This window comes from Danio aesculapii, chromosome 6, assembly GCF_903798145.1.
Source record: "Danio aesculapii chromosome 6, fDanAes4.1, whole genome shotgun sequence".
NCBI lineage: Eukaryota > Metazoa > Chordata > Actinopteri > Cypriniformes > Danionidae > Danio > Danio aesculapii.
Genome location: NC_079440.1, coordinates 5,874,427 through 5,898,352, shown reverse-complemented (window position 1 = coordinate 5,898,352; position 23,926 = coordinate 5,874,427). Strand labels below are relative to the sequence as shown.

The following is a 23,926-nucleotide window of genomic DNA, read 5'->3' as shown; positions in this document are numbered from 1 at the left end:
CATTTACTACAGTATTTGTTCATGTTAGTTTACATTAGATAAAGAAAACGCAGTTGTTCATGTTAACTCACTGCTCACTGGGTCCCTAGCCAAGTCTAGTGCATGCTGATTTTGCATATCAAGAATTATTATATCCAAAAGAATGAAACTTATGGAGTTCAAACTAGACTTACAGCTCACCCCCTAAAGAACCGCACACCTAGTTTTATTTCAATGCTGTAACTTCCAAATTGAACTGCAGTTCAATCTTGGCCAGAAAAAGCACACATGATCACTGTGTTGATAAATCTAGATAAATGATACATGAAACACAACGCTTAAAAATACCTCAAAAGCTATGCATGTTTATACTTCACAAAGTTAAATACGGTATCACTGCAATAGCGCGCTGGATAACAGATGAGGGTCAGAAAGACAGGTGCATATTATTGTACTTGTCTTGAACTTCTATTTATTTCGATTTGTCTTCAGACAACATTGGCTTGAATTTCTACACGTCTCATGAACACAGAAATGCACATTTCTGTTAAAGACTACATTAAATTTCACTTGGTCTTTCACCAGCCTATATTGACTACTTATAACATGCAACTATTCTGTGATCCTTTTGTATGTGTTTTAAAGCAGGGTTTCTGCAGACATCATAATGTCAAATTTAAGACTTTTAAGACCTTTTTAAGCCTATCAAAAACACACGAGAGAAAATGCTAAATCACAAAATTAGTGGTAAAATAAATGTATTCAAATTAAACAGTAGTAAAGACAGGTTAGATGCATCCTTAAACTACAGAAAAAAAAACATCTTAAAGCTGATTTATACTTTTGCCTGGCGCCGCATCGCGCACCTCCACTGACTGCGCACGCACCTCACGAAACAGACAGGCTTTTAGACTTGACGCGTTCGCCGTTGTGATATTCTTTAAATCTTTTCTTTATAGCCAGGGGGGAGTCAAAAGAAACCCACCGTAAAGTCAGATGAGTAAACAGAGAAGTAGTACGTTTCCTGAACTACGTCATATCAATAATATCGTTCAATATTTTTAAACTAATTATTTTTTATTGTTTTTATAATTTACTATAATGATTAAAAAATCTTGAATGGTTATAAAACTTTATAAATCAAACTTTGATGCATCACTTGCTTTTGTTCATATCTCGGACAGTTCTACCTATTAAAGTTAAATATTAATGGCAACTGAACATGGGATACTCTACAATTATATTTTTTATTATGGCAAGAATAAAAGCAAAAAAAGTACACTTACTAAAAAATACAGACATTTTTTTATTTTGCCCACTCAACAATTCACACATTACTGTCTGGCTAGTTTCTGTCCTCTACTTATAAGCTAAAAAGGCAATAATGGTCCAACATTCCTGTCCATTATTACCAATGAAGCCTAGAAATTGGGCATCAGTATACTGTAAACCGATTCAAATATTCCTTTCCAGTTATCAAAGACATAATTTTTTACTTAATTTTAGTTTGTAGCTATTACATTTTTTTAAATTCCAAAATTGTAATATATACACCAGTAATAGACTATGCAGAGTCACTGATTCGATCCAAGACCAACGACGAGATGATCCCAAGGGGTCCATATCCTGGACCAGGCCGTATCCTGAGCAGCTACTGTGGTGGTCATGAAGGAGTGGAGAACATGAGACTGATTCCTGTGACGCTCCAGAGACAGACGAGTCTTCGCTGAGGCCCGCTTCCAGCCTCCGCCGCTGAGACTGCAGCTCTGCACGAGACGCTTGGTCAGCGGAGAAATTAAAATGATCGTGTCCAACTGAGTCTGGTTTCTCTCAAGGTTTTTTTTTCTTCACTTCCGCCTTTAGTGAAGTTTTTTTCCCTCTCCGCTGTCGCCGCTGGCTTGCATGGTTCGGGATCTGTAGAGCTGCGCATCGTTGGATTTGCTCTTCAGTATTTGGACTCTCAGTAGTGATTATTAAACCACACTGAACTGAGCTCAACTGAACTGAACTTAAACACTACAAACTGAACTACACTGTTCCTATTTACTTTGATCTTTTATGTGAAGCTGCTTTGACACAATCTACATTGTATAAGCGCTATACAAATAAAGGTGAATTGAATTGAATTGAATTGAATAATAAACCTATGAATAGTGGACAAAAATATTCTGTAATATTAAAAGCACCTGGGTCTCCACTTTTGCATGGCCTATTTTTTGTTTTAACAAACTTATCTCTCAGGTTTTTCCAAACTTTTACAAAACTTTCCTCCTTTCCTACGGCTGTTGCAATTTCTAGCCAAAAACTATTGATCATCTGGTTATCTCTATGATGATCACGCATAGATGGATCATAAGGATATGTGTAGAGTCATACCTGTTTCAGACAAAATCTCTTCAAAGTGTTTCATATTCAGCTCAAATCAAACGCGGTGCCACGCAAACTGTTCACCTGAAATCTGTTCACTCTGCCAGTCGAAATCATGTCGCACGCATGTAAAGCGAACCTCCGCAAACACAGTGATGACGTCACATTCTCCGCGTGCACTGAGTTCAATAACAGAAAGCTGATTGGCTATTGCACGTTGGTCTCATTTGTAGTTGTAATACCGCAAATTATATTAGGACTAGTGAAATAAAGAACTACAACACCACGAAAACCAAGCAACAACAACAAAAAAGAATTTAAATGAGCATTAGATTTAGCGTTACTTGGACATCAGAAAAATAAGACCTGTGGTAAAATATTTAAGACCTGGAACAGCAAATTTAAGACTTTTTAAGGCCTAAAATTTCCATTTTTTAATTTTAGACTTTTTAAGACCCCGCAGAAACCCTGTAAAGTCTTAATGCTGGTTGCTAGTTATTTCCATTATATGAATGATTAATTTCTTTATTTGTGTAACACATATGGCATTAAAGCAACATCAGGGAGATTAAACGACATCTCTATTTTAATTTTTGAGGTGAACTGTCCCTTTATGTGGAGTGGAAGTGTAGTGCAGAACACATGAAATTGCTTACGGCAGATTTAGAAAGTCTGACTTGAGTGTCTAAATCCTTTTTAGCAGCCACTGTAAGTGAAAACAGCCACTAATGATGAAATAATCAGACAGGAGCAGCAAGAATGAAGACAAGAAACATTGTGTGTGGAGCCTATTAAGTTCTCTGAACAGTGCTGAAGCAAGCTTTGCTGTAAATCAGAGTCGTTATCACCCAAAAACAGATGAACACACCCTCCATTTGTGCCATTTATAAAAGAAAAATCTTCCTCCACCTTATTCTACGGGCAAAACACTCATTAGCCTGTTTAAAATGTTTTTAAGTGTACAAAAAGAGCCTGTGCTACTGGTGCAGTTCACTATCAGTTACATTATGCTAGAATTGTAGGATAATATATAATATATGAACAACAATTTAAGGGTGCCTATTATGCCCCTTTTACAAGACGTAAAATAAGTCTCTGATGTTCCCAGAGTGTCTATGTGGATTTTCAGCACAAAATACCACACAAATAATGTTTTATAACTCTTTGAACCTGACCCTTTTAGGTTTTGACCCAAATTGTGCCGTTTTGGTGACTGTCGCTTTAAATTCAAATGAGATTGTGCTCTTTTTAAAAGAGGGCGGAGTCAATGGAGACTATGGTGTTAAGTAATGCCAACTATTTTCAATAAAAAGGCGCTAAACTCTACTCGAAAAAGTCGCTAAATGTTGCTAGATTACATCATACATTCATTTGCATATAACTGATGTCATCACGTTCAGCAGTTTTTGTTTGTTTAATAGCCTATGGTTAATAAAGGGGTTTTTATATTTGCACTACACTTTAAATATGCATGTCATTTTAACTAAATGTATTGTTGTTTGAATACACTATATCAGTATAGATCATGGGTCTCAAACTCGATTCCTGGAGGGCCGCAGCTCTGCACAGTTTTGCTCCAAACCTAATCAAACACCGCTGATGCAACTAATCAAGGTGTTCAAGACTACTAGAGACTATTAAGCAGGTGTGAGCTGGAGGTGTTTGGAGCTAAACTATGCAGAGCTGCGGCCCTCCAGGCATTGAGTTTGAGACCACTGGTGTAGATGTTGTATTTAGCCGGCAGCTAGCTCTCTGCAACTCTTACATGGTCACCAACTGAAGCTAAGCAGGGCTGCGCCCAGTCAGTACCTGGATGGGAGACCGCATGGGAAAGCTAGGTTGCTGCCGGAAGTGGTGTTAGTGAGGCCAGCAGGGGTCGCCCAACCTGTGGTCTGTGTGGGTCCTAATGCCCCAGTATAGTGACGGGGACTCTATACTGCTCAGTGAGCACCGTCTTTCAGATGAGACGTTAAACCGAGGTCCTGACTCTCTGTGGTCATTAAAAATCCCAGGATGTCCTTCGAAAAATAGTAGGGGTTTTACCCTGGCATCCTGGCCAAATCTGCCCACTGGCCTCTGTCCATCATGGCCTCCTTATCATCCCCATAATAATAGTAATTGGCTTAATCACTCTGTCTCCTCTCCACCAATCAGCTGGTGTGTGGTGTGCGGTCTGGTGCAAAATGGCTGCCATCGCATCATCCAGGTGGATGCTACACACTGGTGGTGGATGAGGAGATTCCCCCCCATGTGTAAAGTGCTTTGAGTGCCCAGAAAAGTGCTATATAAATGTAAGGAATTATTATTTTTTAATTATTATTATTAGAATACAGATTAAGTATGAATATAGATGTAGTATGTAGAATTTGTAGTAATCTCCTAGACATAATAAACTCAAGTTCCGAAACTGTCACTAAAATCTCTCTGATTGTAAACGAGAAAAGAATAAACGGCCAAATTATATGGTTTAATTTAAAACAAAGGAGAAGCAGATCGGTTTGTAACGTCACAAGGAAAATATCTCATGCTCGGAGTGCTAAATCATTTACCGTTGGTATAGAGAAGATCGATCAGCTCTCACGCTCCAGGTATGAGACTGACTGCTGTATGAGGACTGGGCCGCCTGTGAGTGCTCTGAGGTGGGGGAGGGGCTGACCGCATCACCCAGCAGCTCATTGAGATGAGTAGGAACGGTACAGTACAGACACATGAGATTCTATAAAAATCTCCAGTAACACCAAAAAAAGTTGCTAGCTTTGTTGCTTTGTTGCTTGTTTTAATTTGTCGCTAAGGGGGTCTGAAAAGTCGCTAAATATAGCGACAAAGTCACTAAGTTGGCAACACTGATGGTGTTGATTTGTGCATCCAAAAACTCCGCATTTATAATCCTCTTAGTCGCTGACATTATCTTCAGCAGGTGAAAACTGTAATGGTGGATGGCTGCTTCTCACTTAGGGCTGTTTATGCTAATGAGCGAGAGATTGTCACCAATGGGTGAGGCTTTTCCCCTCCTATGACACGTACAAAGGGAGAATGTCAATCAAGTGTTTCTGCAGACTGTTTTTATCAAGAGTGATTATAAAAAGGTAATTAATTAATTTTTACCATTAGAGGCTGGATATATTCAGCTGCCACACAACTGTGTTTAAACACTTTACTAAGGTGTTTTTGCACAATAGCTTCTCTTTAAGCCTTGTATGCAAACAAACTAGAAGTGTGATATTAAAAGTGCAGGGTGTGATATTCCTGATAGCACACAGCTGTGTTAACCTTTAACATCTGGGCAGCACATGGTTAAAGCTGTTAAACACAGACAGATACCAATGGGAAAGCTATTGGCAGTTAACTAGTCTTAAAACATGCTCTGGGCTGGCAACAGGTCATTAATACTGCAGACAGAAACAGCTTCACTAAACAGACAGTCCTAATCTGATTAACCGGTTTTACACAATTTAGAAAGAGTAAAAGTGCACTGGTTTTTAGCAAATGAAGCATGGTTGGTTGCTTTACATGCATGCAAAGTCATGCAAGTTAGTTCACTTGGTGTGCATATATGAAAGGATGAAATTTGACCAAATCTGTGCCATAAACCTCTTTAGCCAAAATTAAGCTATGCTACTATTCAAAGTATTGGCTATTTGTAAGATTTTAGTTTTTTTTTTTTAACATATTTGTTATATCATAGGTGTTATGGGCAGTTCACACAATCATTCATTCATTCATTTATTTTCCTTCAGCTTAGTCCCTTATTTATCAGGGGTTGCCACAGCGGAATGAACCGCCAACTATTCCAGCATATGTTTCACACAGCGGATGCCCTTGCAGCTGAAACCCAGTACTGGGAAACACCCATACACACTTATTTACACACACACACACCCATACACTACGGCCAATTTAGTTTATTCAATTTACCTATAGCGCATGTGTTTAGACTGCGGGGGAAACCGGAGCACCCGAAGGAAACTCTCGCCAACACCGGGTGACTGGTGACATGTACAAAATATTTGGTAAATTATTTTGTAAGATATTAGTATTCAGCTTTAATGCCTTAACTTGGTTAATAGGCAAGATAGGTTAAGTAGGTTAATTATAAAAAATAAAATAATTTACCAATTAATTACCAATTAATAACTTTAAAACAAATTCTTAAGGGGGCTAATAATATTGACCTTAAAAATATTGTTTAAAATTGTTTTAATTCAAGCTAAACTAAAAGAAATAACGTGTTGTCCAGCACACAAATGTAACAGGAAATACTGTGGAAAATGTCCTTGCTCTGTTAAACATCACTTGAAAAAAATAATTAAAGGTGCCGTATGTAAGTTTGACACCCAGTGGTAAAACTAGGGATTGCACTAGGGATTGCACTCCTGGATCAAAACAAATGCAAGCACAGGTTGCCAGATTGAGGACAGGACTCAGGAGTGATTTAAACCGTGTTCTAAATAAAAGCAACGGCACCCGATACAAGGAATATTTTCCATATTAAAAGGAGTTTTTGTCCTAACCAACAGCTGGAATTGATATATTAGAAACGGCTTCCATTACTCACAGCTGAACAACAGAAAACTGACAATGATCACCTCAGGTACAGCTCATGTGCTTTATTCAGTGTTAAATGCTAACAATGTGAGCTTGAATGCCATTTAACATGACATTTATTGCCATATACTGAAATCAGCAGCAGATAGTTCACCTCAGATCTGGAAAATAAAATAAACCTTTTGAAATTGAACTTTAGAACTAAACACACATGAGTGATTCAGCATCTACATTTAATGATGTTAAAGGGTTAATATGTATTAAATAGATTATAAACCTTACCATTTCGTGAGTGAGTGCATATTCTGTGCTTCTGAATGTCTGTATTTACATTTCTGTCATGTTTCGTCTAGTGCAAACAGCCAAATTGCTCACCACTGCATATCTCGTCACGAAGTGTGGTGTTAAGATACACGGTTACAATGTAACCTACTCACCTAATGTTTACGTTCGTAATACTTAAATCATTTGCTAATTAATAACCACCTCATGTGGAACTGAATCTGCTACTGTCCACCGAAGGTCGCATTTCAGTCACGGACGCATGCTTTTAGAGCGTTTCTGAATGAATTAATGAAATACGTGGTTTTCCAACATGGCAACCCGGGCTGCTGAAATATAATTGGCTAAACTGGCATTGGGCAGGTTAAAATGACCAAAACAAAGACAGCGTTCCGGCACGGAAAACACATTTTCAAAGCAGAATATCTGACTGCAGCATTGTTTTTCAGATAAACAAGTACGTTCACTTAGCATGTTTCTTAAATATCTGCAAAAATATTATGGTGTTTTTATGCTTTAGAAGAGTCATGAACTTACATACAACACCTTTAAAGTTTCACAGGAGGGCTAATAATTTTGCCTTCAATATATGTTGTCTGATTTCAGATAGATTGACTATTCAGATCTAAGCTGCTATGTCAATGTTCAGCTACGCAACACTTATAAATCAAGTTTTTTCTAAATTAAAAAAATGACTCAATAGCTTATCGTTTTAACCTTTGGCTTGAAATGCGAGTGATGGAAAGGGCAGAGCGAGGTATTTTACACCCACCTGTGTAGGAGGTAACAGGGTGCATTTTTCTGCGGCACTCTTCAGGCTGCGGGTCAGGGGTGTCTGCGGGTGATGATGGTGCCTGTGATGTGACCACAGGCAAAAAGAGAAGGCGGAAAATGAGCAGTCCAGCGAAGGACAGCGATCCGGCCCAGAACGCCAGCGCTGCCATGATTACTGCAAAAACCACTCCTGTGTCAGAAGAGTGAGAGGGTCCTGAAGAGAAGAGATGGAGAAATCTTTGTTATTGAATGAGACTGAAGTTGTGATCATCTCTTCTTCTGTGTTGTGATGTAAGAAACTGCTTGTCAAATAAGTAAATATGAGGGCGGGGTTTGTTTTGGTCCAATAGGGAGCTGTTTTGATGATTGTGGATTGCTATTGGTGGATGTCATGGGATTGACAGGTTGATCTCACCTTCATGTCAGTAAACAAGCTATCAGAGATGGGATGTGATTTGGAGAGAGGGGGTATTAGGACCATGTGGTTTTTAAAAAAATAAATAATTAAATAAAATACTAATTATTTAGACTTAGGATTCACATACTGCAACTCCAATGATCTGAAATGCTTCTTTTAATTTAAAGTTATGGTTGGGTTTAGGGGTAGGGAATATGTACGGGTTACATTTTCCAACAAAAATGATGTTCCAGGATCAACATAGATGTTAATCCAGGATCACATCGTACTTGGCAAAATCATGATGTGCTTTGCATGTCACCAGAGATGCTTCACAAGCATTTTAACTTGAGTTTTAATTTGATATTATACACACAAAGAAATGTGTACGTTTTAGGCAATTAATCAAACAAACCTTTTATAAAATGTAAAAAGCTTTGAAAAAAATCTATAAGTGAAAAAAAAAAAAAAAAAAATCCCTCAATTTGCACAAATCCAGGAGTCCAGAAAATAAAAAAAATAAACAACAGAATTAGAACAATTCTGAAACACTCCATAAAAACTGGTTATTTTGATTTTATGGTCATTTTAAGATAACTTTCAAAAAAAAAAAAAAAGCACTCAAATTGCACAAATCCAGAAGTCCGGAAAAGTTAAATAATTGTGAAATATTCCATGAAAAAAAACAAGAACATTAAAATCTTTCAAATAAAAAAGAATTAAAATATTCTGAAATATTCCATTAAAAAAACAAGAACATTAAAATCTTTAAAATAAAAAAATATTAAAATATTCTTAAATATTCCATAAAAAACAAACCTGTCCATTTAGTTTTCATTGTACTTTTAATATAACTTTAAAAATCCCTTAATTTGCAAAAATACAAAAGTCTAGACATTTATTTAAAAAAAGAAAAAAAGAATGAAACATTCTGAAATATTGGATAAAAACAAGAATAGTCAATTTTGATTTCATGCTACTTTTAAAATAACCTTAAAAATCCCTCAATTTGCAAAAATCCAGAAGTCCAGAAAATTTATGAAAAAAAGAAAACAAAATTTGAAAATGGTCATTTTAATTAGATTTAAAATTTAATTTAACTCAACTAAAATTACATTTTAATTAAAACTGTCCAGAAAAAAACTGAATCAGAAAAAATCTGAAACACTCCATAAAAACTGTTCATTTTGATTTTATAGTAATTTTAAAATAACTTTCGATTCACAAAATACTTTTAAAACCCCTCAATTCGCACAAATCTAGAAGTCCAGAATTAAAAAAGAAAATGAAACATTCAGAAATATTCCATAAAAAAACAAGAATTGTCAATTGTCAAGAATTAACTTCATGCTACTTTAAAACAAGTGTAGAAAATTTGACAAAATCTGAAACAGTCCATAAAAAATATGAAGTCAATCTAGGGCCAAATATACTTGCAACATAAAATAGAGTTTTGCAAACAAAAAATAAAGTATTGAGCAAAAAAAGATAAAATAAAAAAGAATGCAAATCTTAAAAAAATCAGAAAGGGAAATTTGAGTTTTGAGAAATAAAAAGTAGCTTAGCAAGCAAAAATAAAGAACTGCAAATAAAAATCAAGCAGTGCAAAACACAGCAAAACTTTTAGCAAAATATTTTATTCCAGTATTGCCTTTACAAAACCTCACAAGCCAATTGCAACACTCATTTTGATTTGGAGGCAGGTCCGGGCATGCCGTACACGCCCCACTTCCCGTGACCCCACCCCCTTTTCAAATCAGGGACAGAAAGTGAAACGCACAGAAATGTGAAGTGCAAAGGGAAAACAGCATCGCAAGCTCACGGTTGACTGAAAAGCAAATCAAAATGAGCGTTGCAAATGACTTGAGAGGTTTTATAAAGGCAATACTGGACAAAATATTTGGGAAATATATGTATATTCTTTAAAAATTGCTAATATTTTTTGCTTTTTTTGCACTGCTTGATTTTTATTTGCAGTTCTTTAATTTGTTTGCAATTTTTTTATTTCTCAAAACTCAATTTTCCATTAGCGATGTTTTGAGATTTGCATAATTTTTACATTTTTTTGCTCAATACTTTATTTTGTTTGCAAGTATATACGGCCCTAAATTGACTCCATAAAAAGCTTTAATTTTGATTTTATGGTCATTTAAAAATAACTTTCATTAAAAATAACTTACAAAAAATCCCTTAGTTTGCACAAATACAGACGTCTAAAAATTGCAGATGTAAAAAAGGCAACCAAAACAATTGGTCAAAATTTCACCTTTGAGTTATTCAACAACACAGATTTACCCTTAAAAAAGTAAATGTTCCAGACCAGGGGTCACCAAACTTGTTCCTGGAGGTCCGGTGTCCTGCAGATTTTAGCTCCAACCCTAATCAAGCACACCTGAACAAGCTAATCAATGTTATACTATGTATACCTGAAACACCAAGGCAGCTGTGTTGAGGTAAGTTGGAGCTAAACCCTGCAGGGACTCCGGCCCTCCTGGACTGAGATTGGTGACCACTGATCCATACAGTGGATTGACAATTAACAAAAACTATAAGACCAGAAAAAAAAACAGACAAACATCACACCAAGACAGACTGGCTAACCAAAAAACCAGAGAGCAGAGAGCGATGGCTTCATCTCCTCCTCATGATCTGGATGGTGTAAGTCTAGCTTTCTCTAACCTAATTAACTTCAGTGTCTCATCAATGAGTGAATGACTGGAACTCCTCCAAGAGCTGCAGCATCTCCGACACAATGCTATTCTAAAACATAACATTGATTCTGCTGTAATTGTCAGTCTGTGAACGATGAGCCAGCAGATCATTACAAGTTTAATTACAAGTCGAGGACGAGATTTTGATCTATTTTCAGCCTGTCATGGGAATCAATAAGGCTCAGTGATGGAGCTTAAAGAGCTGCAGCCAGTTAATCTTTCCATTAGGTGTTTGACAGCGCGCTGTGCTCAGGTAAACCAGTGCAAACACTGCTCTGAGATCTTACATAAGCTCAGAATACATACACACACATACATCCCTGTTAGCTCTCGAGTAAACACACACACACACATGCACAAACATATGCTCAATCACACTTAAACACACACTTCCTGACACGTCCTAGAGAAACCACTGCAGCATCTGTCTTGGCTTTACACAAACACACAAACACACACACACACACAAACGCACACACACACACACACACCTAACATTAGCCACTCTGTAGCTACACATTGGCTTTTCATATATTCACATTCACATTTTAAAATAACTTTCAATAAAAATAACATGGCCGGCGCGGTGGTGCAGAGGGTAGCACTGTCGCCTCACAGCAAGAAGGTCGCTGCTTCTCAAGAAGTTGGCATTCCTGTGTGGAGTTTGCATGTTCTCTCCGTTTCCTCCGGGTGCTCGGGTTTCCCCCACAGTCCAAACACATGCACTACAGGTGAATTGGGTTAGCTAAATTGTCTGTAGTGTGTGTGTGTGTGTGTGTGTGTGTGTGTGTGTGTGTGTGTGTGTGTGTGTGTGTGTGTGTGTGTGTGTGTGTGTGTGTGTGTGTGCGTGTGTGTGTGCATGTGTGAGTGTGTGTGTGTTTGTTAATGAGAGTGTTTGGATTTTTCCCAGAGATGGGTTGCAGCTGGAAGGGTATCCAGTTTGTAAAACATATGCTGGATAAGTTGGCGGTTCATTCCGCTGTGGCGACCCCAGATTATTAAAGGGACTAAGCCGAAAATAAAAGGAATGAATGAATAAAAATAACATGCGAAATTTACACAAATACAGAAAATATAAAAAATGTATAATTTTTTTTTATATTCCATAAAAAAAACAAGAATTGTTTTATGTTGTATTCATATTTTTGATATTACGGTACTTTTAAAACAACTTAAAAAAATTCATCAAATTGCACAAATCCAGATGTACACACACACACACATCCACACACACCTAACATTGGCCACTCTGTAGCTATACGTTGGCTTTTGACACATGTGATATTCACATGGCCATTTTAAAATAACTTTCAATAAAAATAACATACAAAATTTACACAAATCCAGAAAATGTCAAAAAATTATTCATAAATATTCCATAAAAAAACAAGAAATTTCAGTAATTTAGGTATCACGGTATTTTTTTTATTAATTTACAAAAAAATCCTCAATTTGCACAAACTAGAATATTAAAGAAAAATAAATAAATAAATAAATATATATAGAAATATTCCATAAATAATGAGAAATTTCAGTAATTTAAATATCATGTTTTTTTTATTAATTCACAAAAAAATCCTCAATTTGCACAAATCTAGAATATTTAAGAAAAAAAAAATAAAAATAAAAATAAATAAATAAATAAATAAATAAATATTCCATAAAAAACAAGAACTTTCAGTAATTTTGATATCATGGTATTTTTTTATTAACTTTAAAAAAAGTCTTCAATTTGCACAAATCTAGAACATTTATTAAAAAAATTTTAAATAAATAAATGTAGAAATATTCCTTAATAACTGTCAATGTTGATATATGGCACTTTTAAAAAACCTTAAAAATTACATGCAAAATTTACACAAATATAAAAAATGTAAAAAAAAATCCATAAATATTCAATAAAAACAAGAAGAGTCAATAATTTTAATATCATGGTATTTTTTTTATTAACTTACAAATAAAATCCCTCAATTTGCACAAATCCAGGACATTTAATAAAAAAAAAAAAAGTAGAAATATTCCATAAAAAAACAAGAAGTGTCAATGTTGATATCGTGGCACTTTTAAAATAACTTTTAAAGAAATCCATCTGTTTATCTTTATCAATTAGCTCTGCAGACAATAAAAACACTTCCCTGAGAGGGCAAATAAATAATAAATAATAAATAATAAATAATAAATAATAAATAATAAATAATAAATAATAAATAATAAATAATAAATAATAAATAATAAATAATAAATCATCAATAATAAATCATCAATAATAAATCATCAATAATAAATAATAAATAATAAATAATAAATAATAAATAATAAATAATAAATAATAAATAATAAATAATAAATAATACATAATAAATAATAAATAATAAATAATACATAATAAATAATAAATAATAAATAATAAATAATACATAATAATAAAAAAGACCTTAATTGTTTAAAAATTCATTATTCCAGCTAAGCTAAAAGAAATAGACTTTCACCAGAAGACAAATATTATAGGAAATAGTGTGGAAAAAGTCTTTGCTGAGTTAAACATAACTTAAAAAATAATGTCATACAGGAGGGCTCATAATTTTGTGTATGACTGTATAAAGGTTATGATTCCAACACATTGTGAGCATACAGTGAAACCAAAAAGTATTCCTCATATTATCAATGTTAGCAAAATATGACAATAAATCAGTAATAACTCAGTGCTCAGGACCAAATTCTTCTTGACAAATGTCAGATAATTATGATATATGTAATAGATTACAATGAAACAAGAGTAACTCAGACTGTTAGCATGACAATATTTACACAGATATCAATACTATATTGATCCTCAATGCCAGCCTGTAGTCTCTGCTGTAAATCATCAGAGCTGAACTTAATATTTAAGACTCGCTGCAGCAGATACTTCCTTTCCTTTTGGTTTTTTGTTCAAAGAATAAAGTGGTTTTAAGTATAATATGTCACAGTTTACTTTATTTTGCTATCATCACTTAAAATTGAAGTCAGAATTATTATCCTGATCATTTTTCTTTAATTTCTGTTTAACAGAGAGCAGATTTTTTTCAACACATTTCTAAACATAGTTGTAATAACTCATTTCTAATAACTGATTTATTTAATCTTTTTCATGATGACAGTAAATAATATTTGACTAGATATTTTTCAAGACACTTCAATACAGCTTAAAGTGATATTTAAAGGCTTAACGGTTAATTAGGCAAGTTAGGGTAATTCAAAACAGTGGTTTAGACAATCAATTAAAAACTGCTTTTATTCTAGCTAAAATAAAACAAATAAGATGTTCTCCAGAAGAAAAAATATTATAGGAAATGCTGTGAAAAATTTCTTGATCTGTTAAACATAATTTGGGAAACATCTGAAAAAGAAAAAAATATTCACTGATAATTTTGACTTCACTGTATGTAAATGAACTGTAAGTGTCCTGCACCCATTCAAAATATATATAAAATTATTTCATTGATTATATATTAGTCCTGTTTATTGTTCTTTATTAGCATCTGATGATATGGGTTGGATCTTTTTTTATGTTTCATATATACATTGTAAAACACATTACAAAAATAAACAAAAAGGACAACATAAACATGTAACAATAAGCAAATACCCTGAAGAGCATTTTGAGCAAAAAAACAAAACAAAAACAAAACAAAACAAAAATTAATTAAATAAATAAAAATAAAAAAACACAAGTGCAAACTTACATACAGAAAATACAGGTCTACAATGTGCTGACCAGAACTAGTATCCAGTACCAAGATGGGAGTAGGGTGTGCGGACTCAATGAGCAGAGTCAAGCTGAAGAGTTTGGACATGTTTGCGAAGGGGTTCCCACAATTTAATGAAAATAGTGCTAGGTCAGTGAAGAGAGTACATAATTTTCTCTAATTTAATAAATGAAAGAACATTTCTTATCCAACAAGTGTGAGGAGGGTAAGGGCTTTTCCAGTTCAGAAAAATTAATCGCCTAGCCAGAAGGCTTAAGAGGGCTACAAAGTCTACTAAATGAGAGGGTAAAGTGTGGACGGGTAGGACAACCCCAAATAAACCAATAATTGGACAAGGTGGAATATTAACAGTGGTAATAGCAGACAATCAGAGGAAAATTTGCCTCCAAAAAGAAAGCAGGGAAGGACAGGAGCGATGAGTGTTGGATCTTAACAAGCAGATTTCCATTGTGATGCCATTTGGAGAATTTGCTGAAATCTACAGAATGATTTAAATATGGTAACTCATGTTCACTGGAGTGGAAACTGCTGTTATGCGAGTTGAAATATTAATCATGTGTCAAAGGATTAGAGAAACCATATTAAACTTACTAATAAAACCACAGGGAAAACACAGAAGCTTGAAACAGCCCAAGCACTTAACACAAAACCAGAAAAATGAACTAAACAGAGGGAATAAATACAGAGAGTTAATGAGGGAATTAAACGTGAACAGATGAACAGAACCATTAACTAAATCTGGCATGCAGGAAAACAGGACCAGAGCGAAGATTACACTAAAACAGAGCGTAACAAAATATACAAGTGACAACTGGTAGCTGTGAAATTACTTCAAACTATAAGTAAACGTCCTAAAAATTATTTGTATTAACTGGAATGAAACTGAAATAAAAAAATACTGCAACTGACTAAATAAATTAAATGAATATTGAATTAAAATGCATGCAATAATACAAAATGCGCATTAAAATAACCAAACATTAAAATGAACAGAAAATGAAAACGTAACATTTAAAAATCTAAATCAAATTCAAATGACTAATAAATAGCCTCATACACTGAAAAAAATGTTGCATGCAAAACTGTTGCAAACAATTTATTTGTGTTGAATTTAAACAAACAAATTAAATTGAGCAATGTTTAACTTATTTTGTTTGTTTAAATTCAGCCCAAATAAATTGTTTATAACCACCTTACGTAAAACAAAAATTGAGTAAATTCAAAGAACCATCTTTGAATATTTTTTTCAGTGTAGTAGAAATAAAACGTATTAAAATATCACTGAACTGAAAGGCAGCATTTAAAATTTGATGTAAACAACCTTTATTCAAAACGTTATATTACCAGCAAAAAGCAAACATGACCAACAAATGATCATTTAAAAAGTGTTATTATGCATTATTAATATGAAGTCATATTGAGATATATTAATATAAATATATATACAGTGCTCAGCATAAGTGAGTACACCCCATTTTGAAAATGAATATTTTTATCCATTTCTCAGTAAATATAGGCAATGTATTTTGGTGGATTTCAACAAAACAGATTTATTAATCAGATATATTTAATAAAATAATATTTTAATCACCAAACATATTTAGAAATTGAAAGATAAAACAATTAAAATCAAACAAAATATTGCAAAAATAAACTACAAACTACAACATTTCAACTAAATTTTAGAATTTTTTTGCTTTTCTTGATTTTTCCTCTTTTTTAAAATTTGTATTTAATATTTTTCTATAACATATAAATTTAGGTGTAGTTTTGGACCCTTATCATAAGTTATTTTGTTATAAGTTCCAGATTTGGCTTCAGTACTGACTATGTATGCACAAACATGATATTGCATAGCTTCCTATTAAAATATGAATTTAAAAGAGAGATTTGTGAGGGGTGTACTTATATATGCTGAGCACTGTGTTGTGAGAAAACTTTCAGCTGGAAGTCTTACATTTAGCAGACACAAAAATAAAATAAAGAACAAAAATTGTTTTCATGCTACACTAAAAAAAGTGTTGCATGCAAAACTGTTGCAAGCTATTTATTTGGGTTGAATTTAAATGAACAAATTAAATTAAGCAATGTTCAACTTAATTTGTTTGTTTTAATTCAGCCCAAATAAATTGTTTACAACCACTTAACGTAAAAAAATTGAGTAAATCCAAGGAATCATCTCAGTGTAAATAAGTCCAGAAAATTTGACAAAATCTGAAACACTCCATAAAAAACCGTCAATTTTGATTTTATGGTAATGGAAAAATTACTTTCAATAAAAAAACTCAATTTGCACAAATCCAGAAGTCTAGAAAATTTGGGGGGAAAAAAGGATTTTAAAAAAATCTTAAATATGCTATAAAAAACAAGAACTGACCATTTTGATTTCATGGTACTTTTAAAATAACTTCCAGACGTCCAGAAAATTAGAAGAGAAAAACAATGAATTCAAAAAAATCTACCCACTGCGCCACCATGCTGCACCTAAGGCTAAATCAGTTTAGTTGAATAACTCAAAGGTGAAGTTTTGATTAATTATTTCGATTGCTTTTCTCTATGCAATTTTTTTCATGGAAATTGAGGGATTTTTTTATTTTATTTAATATTTTATTTATAATTACCATGAAATCCAAATTTCATTCATTCATTTTCTTTTCGGCTTAGTCCCTTTATTATTCCTTGGTCGCTACAGAGGAATGAACCGTCAACTCATCCAGCACATGTTTTACGCAGCGGATGCCCTTCCAGCTGCAACCCATCACTGGGAAACACCCATACACACGCAATCACAGACATACACTGCAGCCAATTTAGCTTACTCAATTCACCTATAGCGCATGTCTTTGGATTTGTGGGGGAAACTGGAGAAAACCCACACCAACACGGGGAGAACATGCAAACTCCACACCAAAATGCCAACTGACCCAGCCGAGGCTCGAACCAGCGACCTTCTTGCTGTGAGGCGATCATGCTACCCATTGCGCCACCGGGTCACCAAAATAGTATACATGTAATATAAAACATTATATAAAATACTGAATAATTATATTTGACATTTTTTTATGTTTTATTATTTTTTGTGTTGAACTATTAGGTTGACTTCTGCACCAAATATGTAAACTTGTTTGTCTGAGCATCACCGAACTGAAACAAAACAGCTCAACCAATGGCATGATTTGAGGGCGGGGTCATCAGTGCATCTGATAAATAGCAGAGTGAATCTCAGAGTGAAAACAGTGTGTGTGTGTGTGTGTGGGAGGGAGGGAGGGAGAGAGAGAGGGGGGGGTAAAAAAAACACCCGACTCACATAACATGACAAACAATATCCAAACTAATTACAATATAACAATCAAATTTGGTCATAATATATAAATTGAATAAAAAAATCACAATATGGCTTATAACTATGGCCGATAAACAACATTATATTGAATCGCAATAAACTTTATGTCAATAACAATGTTAATCGCTGCACTTTTTTACTCTATATTGATCTAAGAGTCAATCACACAGCAGATATGTGCAACAATGAAAATCTAAAAGTGTGTTGATATTAGATATGGGCTGAATTTTTGGCCACCGAAAATGTTCCGGCCGAAAGCGTTAAGGCATTTAATAGACCCTCTAATTTTTGTGGCTCCAGTCATTGTTATGATACTCTTTTAAATCTGGAAGCATTAACAACTTACATGGAAATATATATCGTTATCGTTCAATATGGAAAATAATCATTGAGATTGCATTTTTTTGCCATATCGCCCAGCCATAACATAATCAAACATGTTCAATGTACTAGCTTGTACACCTAATTAAAAAGACAGATCAAAATGAAGACAGTCTTAACTAAAGCTGCACGATTCTGGCTAAAATGTGAATCACGATTTTTTTTTTTGCTTAAAATCAAGATCACGATTCTTTCTCACGATTTTTTATATGTAAAATAAAGGTTAATATGAGTAGCCTATTATTGTTAATTCTCAAACATACTGTATCATCACCTTGGTATTATAAGGTTCTATCTGCGTTCTAAATGATTTTGAGATATTGAGCTTCAAAGTGTTTGCAATCAATATAGCAAACAGTATTTGTGTAATATTTGTTTTTGTTTTTTTTAAAAGTCTTAAAATGTAAACAATAAGTTGTCTTTTAATAAGAATATGTCGATAACTGAATTATGACAAAAATGTCAGATAGAACCTTATAATTCTATAGTGACAATATGGTAAAACAACAATAATAATATTAGGCAAAAATAACAATAATATTAACAATAATAATATTAATAATAGTGTAGGTCTACTGTTGCTTAAAATGCTACATTTTGTACAGTCATTATGGTGGACTTGAACAGACTTTCAATTTGTCCTGTTTGTTAATTCACAGTAAAATGATGACATCAGAATATAACTATTCATAACTATAAAGTTGATTTATTCTGTTTAAGACATGTGCTTGTCATTTGTCATTGACAGCATTATTAAACCATTTGTTTTCACTGGTAAAATCAGACATTTGTCATTATCAGATTCCTTCTTGCATTATATTCAACATTATATATAGGCTAGGGTTGTTATACTGACACAGTAAACATATATTTATATGCACAACACTGTGTTCGCTATGAAAGAAAAATCATATCAAATTTATGTTGTAATCAAAACCGTTAAATGCGATATGATCATTTAAATGATGTGCGGTCAGTTTCATTTTCACTTCCTAGTGCGGCTCATGGCTGCTGTCACTGTGATAAAACCAACACAATCTCACGGCAATTCGTAACTTTTGATTTAACGGCTAATTCGTACAATTCGTATGATTTGCTCATCCCCCAATGACGATTGGGTTTAGGGGTGGGGTTAGGTGCCATGCCTCCTTTTTAAAATCGTACAATTTCGTACAACATACTCATTTGTACGAATTAGCCACTAAACTGACAAAACGTAAAATACTTACGTTTTCTCGTGAGATCAGGCTGGATAACACACACACACACATGCAAATCATTCTTTCAGCGCGGCTCTCAAACGATCGCTCTGTGCAACAAACTGAACGTTATTTACAACTTTATTACTTGTTATTCACAGCCTATGCAGCTTCTGTTCACTAAAGCAGCCGTCATTGGCGTGCTGCATGCAAGCGCGCGCGTTCTCTGCAGCTGGCGGTCAGCTCACATGTGATTTCGCGGCCGCAAATACATCATTACATGAAGAGAGAAATGATATTTTTGGGTGAAATATACCTTTATAAATACAGTATGTGACACTTTTAACGCCATTTGAAGGTGTTCATGTTGCTGTGAAGACTTGTGCGACTGCCTTTAAGCTTCTCTCCTGACCTTGAAAATATAATTGGCTGAATCGTAGAAAAGCTGAATTAAGATCGTGTGTAGGGTCGAATTGAGATCGTGATTTTTTCGATTAATCGTGCAGCCCTAGTCTTAACCCTAATCGGCTGAAGAACCTTATATGGTCACTCCTTTGACACTGATTACAATAAAGTCTAGTAAATTCTAAAGTCTAGTAATAACACCCAGTCTAACTCCAGGGCTTTTCCAAAGAGTATTTCAACAAGTGCCCTATAAAGGGTTAATCTATGCATTTCCACTTGGAACCAGAATGGCACACTTCAACACAAAATTTATTAATTTTCAAAATCCACTTAATACAAAACAACAAGCACACCACACGGAGAACGCCTTGTTTCTTATAAGTTTTCTAATTCTCCTAAATTGGAACTAAATTGGCCGTAGTGTATGAGTGTGAATGAGTGTGTATGGATGTTTCCCAGTACTGGGTTGCAGCTGGAAGGGCATTCGCTGTGTAAAACATATGCTGGATAATTGGCGGTTCATTCTGCTGTGGCGACCCCTGATGAATGAAGGGATTAAGAATTCAGATTACAGAATAATTCAACAATAATGATTTAATTTTCAACTAAATAAGGCTGACATGCTTAAAAAAATGAAATGTTTCGGTATTAAATAGAACATTTTGAAAAAAAAATGTATGAAATTAATAAACAAAACTAAAACTCAAATCAGTTTTGACTCAAATTGAAGGAATTTAAAGTTAAACTTTCATTTCTGTGCACTGAGATTCACTGTATGGGGAATTTTAATTTAGATTTTAACACAGAAATACATTTCATCATAATCTACAAAATATCTTCACTAAATTAATTAATTTTCAAAATCCACTTAATACAAAACAACAAACACACCCCACAGAGAATGCCTTGTTTCTTATAAGTTTTCTAATTCTCCTAAATTGGAACTAAATTGGCCGTATTGTATGAGTGTGAATGAGTGTGTATGGATGTTTCCCAGTACTGGGTTGCAGCTGGAAAGGCATTCGCTGTGTAAAACATTTGCTGGATAATTGGCGGTTCATTCTGCTGTGGCGACCCCTGATGAATGAAGGGATTAAGAATTCAGATTACAGAATAATTCAACAGTAATGATTTAATTTTCAACTAAATAAGGCTGACATGCTTAAAAAAAGGAAATGTTTTGGTATTAAATTAAACATTTTGAAAAAAAAATATATGAAATTAATAAACAAAACTAAAACTCAACTTAGTTTTGACTCAAATTGAAGGAATTTAAAGTTAAACTTTCATTTCTATGCACTGAGATTCACAGTATGGGGAATTTTAATTTAGATTTTAACACACAAATACATTTCATCATAATCTACAAAATATCTTCACTAAATTTATTAATTTTCAAAATCCTCTTAATACAAAACAACAAACACACCCCACAGAGAATGCCTTGTTTCTTGTAAGTTTTCTAATTCTCCGGCTTCAGGATCGCTCCGCTGCTCTTATTCTTGGCTCTGGGAGCGTGACACTGCGCTGCAGACACTTCACCGCTGACCATGTCTAATGCACCTCAATAGCAAAAGACCCTCAATCCCCCAAATCCCCCCTAATACCCTCAGCAGTCCCACATTCATCCTATTCATCCCCACCTTCTCAGACTCATCAGAGTCTATAGAGACGGAGGGGTGACAGAGAGAGCGAGATGGAGAACCATGAAAGCCAATGACGGCAGTGACAAATGCGCAGGAGGGGCGTCCGGGGTCAGACAATGGCCAGTCTATAGGTGGGCCACTGACGGGACGGATCCTTTTGGGTTAATGGAGGAGATATGAAGCAACAGGATGAATAAATGAGGTCAAAGACGACTGACAAACACACCAGTCACACACACACACACATCCTTCAGGGTCAGGATGGGTTAATACTGACTTGACAACTCCTCTAACTAGATTAGATCCTTGTTGGGTGTAGTTAGTAATGAAGTGAGTTATTAAATTCCTTCCTAAAATATTACTTTTAATTTTCAGTTAAATTATTACTGTTACTGATTATTTACTTGCCTTACAAGTTCTATATAAATCGGTTCAGAGAAGCAGAGCAATATTTATTTTGCAGAATAGTTATATATTTTTTACTAAATAAGAACATTCGTATCATTCATCAGGGCAACATGGTCGCTCAGTGGTTAGCATGATTGCCTCACAGCAGGAAGGTCGTTGTTTAGAGCCCCGGCTGGGTCAGTTGGCATTGCTGTGTGGAGTTTGCATATTCTCCCCATATTCACGTGGGTTTCCTCCGGGTGCTCCGGTTTCCCCCACAGTCCAAACACATGCGCGTTAGGTGAATTGAATAAACTAAATTGGCCATAGTGTATGAGTGTGAATGAAAGTGTATGGATGTTTCCCAGTACTGGGTTGCAGCTGGAAGGGCATTTGCTGTGTAAAACATATGCTGGATAATTGGCGGTTCATTCTGCTGTGGCGACCCCTGATGAATGAAGGGATTAAGAATTCAGATTACAGAATAATTCAACAGTAATGATTTAATTTTCAACTAAATAAGGCTGACATGCTTAAAAAAATGAATTGTTTCGGTATTAAATTGAACATTTTGAATAAAAAATGTATGAAATTAATAAACAAAACTAAAACTCAAATTAGTTTTGACTCAAATTGAAGAAATTTAAAGTTAAACTTTAATTTCTATGCACTGAGATTCACAGTATGGGGAATTTTAATTTAGATTTTAAAACACAAATACATTTCATCATAATCTACAAAACATCTTCATACCTGTGTAAGCTCAAAATAACAATTGATTTTAACCAGTTTAAAATGGAGCGAATGACGGATGAATCACAACCTTTTTTTCCCACTCGATTACCCCCAATTCCTCACCATTGTTCAATCCACGAGTTCACACTTGCAATAGTTTCAGAATAAAGCGTATTTGGCGTGCTGTCCGGGGAGAGGGCTCTGAGCTCGGGGAAGACACCCAAACTCGAGTTATTCCCCTTATCAGAAAACAGAGAGGAATTGGGATTTGAGCGAAGTATCTAGCCCGGCCCCAGAACGCTCCCCCCGGGATTGTAATTCTTAAGAGGTGAGGTGACGGGGTGGTGAAGGGATGCTAAAGTCGTAAGATGCTGAAGGTAAGACAGCTTTGGTATATATAGGGGTTTGGTCAAGAACTGATTGGATTATAGAAAAATTGTCAATGACGTATTTGATACTGAAACTTCTGCGCGTGCTCCTCCCGAAATTTGTTTATAAAACAGCACTTATCTCTTCATATAATTCCATTTTTTATCCTTATATACACACACAAAAGATTTTTGCTGCAAAGTACAGTACTTACTTTTAAAATAAGCTGAAACAACACAATTCTTCAGATTTTTGGGGACATTTTAATTGTTTTATGTTCAATCCACTAATAGTAAATAGTTAACTTAATCGATTTGTGTTGGGACAACATGAATGAATTGTGTGGAACCCTGCATTTGTTTACAGTCTATTATAAGTTCTTTACACCATTTGTATATTTCCTTAAATGAACATAAACCCAAACTTTATCCATTACTGCAAACTACACCATAAAACAATCAGTAAATGAGCAGTTTTCCATATTTTATACTTCATGTTTTTATTTTTCCCCATTTACTTCTGCTTTTGAATTGCATTATGGGAACTTATGGGAACTTCTAGCAACAATTGTTAACCTTTTAACATTTTTAATAGTTTAAAGTGATATGTTGTCTGTGCTGGTGTTGTATATTACCTGGTAATAAACTGCGAGTACAT

General features: G+C 34.4%; 1 protein-coding gene across 1 annotated transcript in view; it reads right to left on the bottom strand.

The window, feature by feature from the left end:
* The window catches only part of sema5bb (sema domain, seven thrombospondin repeats (type 1 and type 1-like), transmembrane domain (TM) and short cytoplasmic domain, (semaphorin) 5Bb), a 157,787-nt gene that overhangs the window by 81,942 nt on the left and 51,919 nt on the right, over positions 1-23,926 (bottom strand). The window contains exon 3 of the mRNA XM_056459394.1: positions 7,946-8,161. Within this exon, the coding sequence (XP_056315369.1) occupies positions 7,946-8,117 (172 nt within the window). The 5' untranslated portion in view covers positions 8,118-8,161. The remainder of the gene's footprint in view (positions 1-7,945; positions 8,162-23,926) is intronic.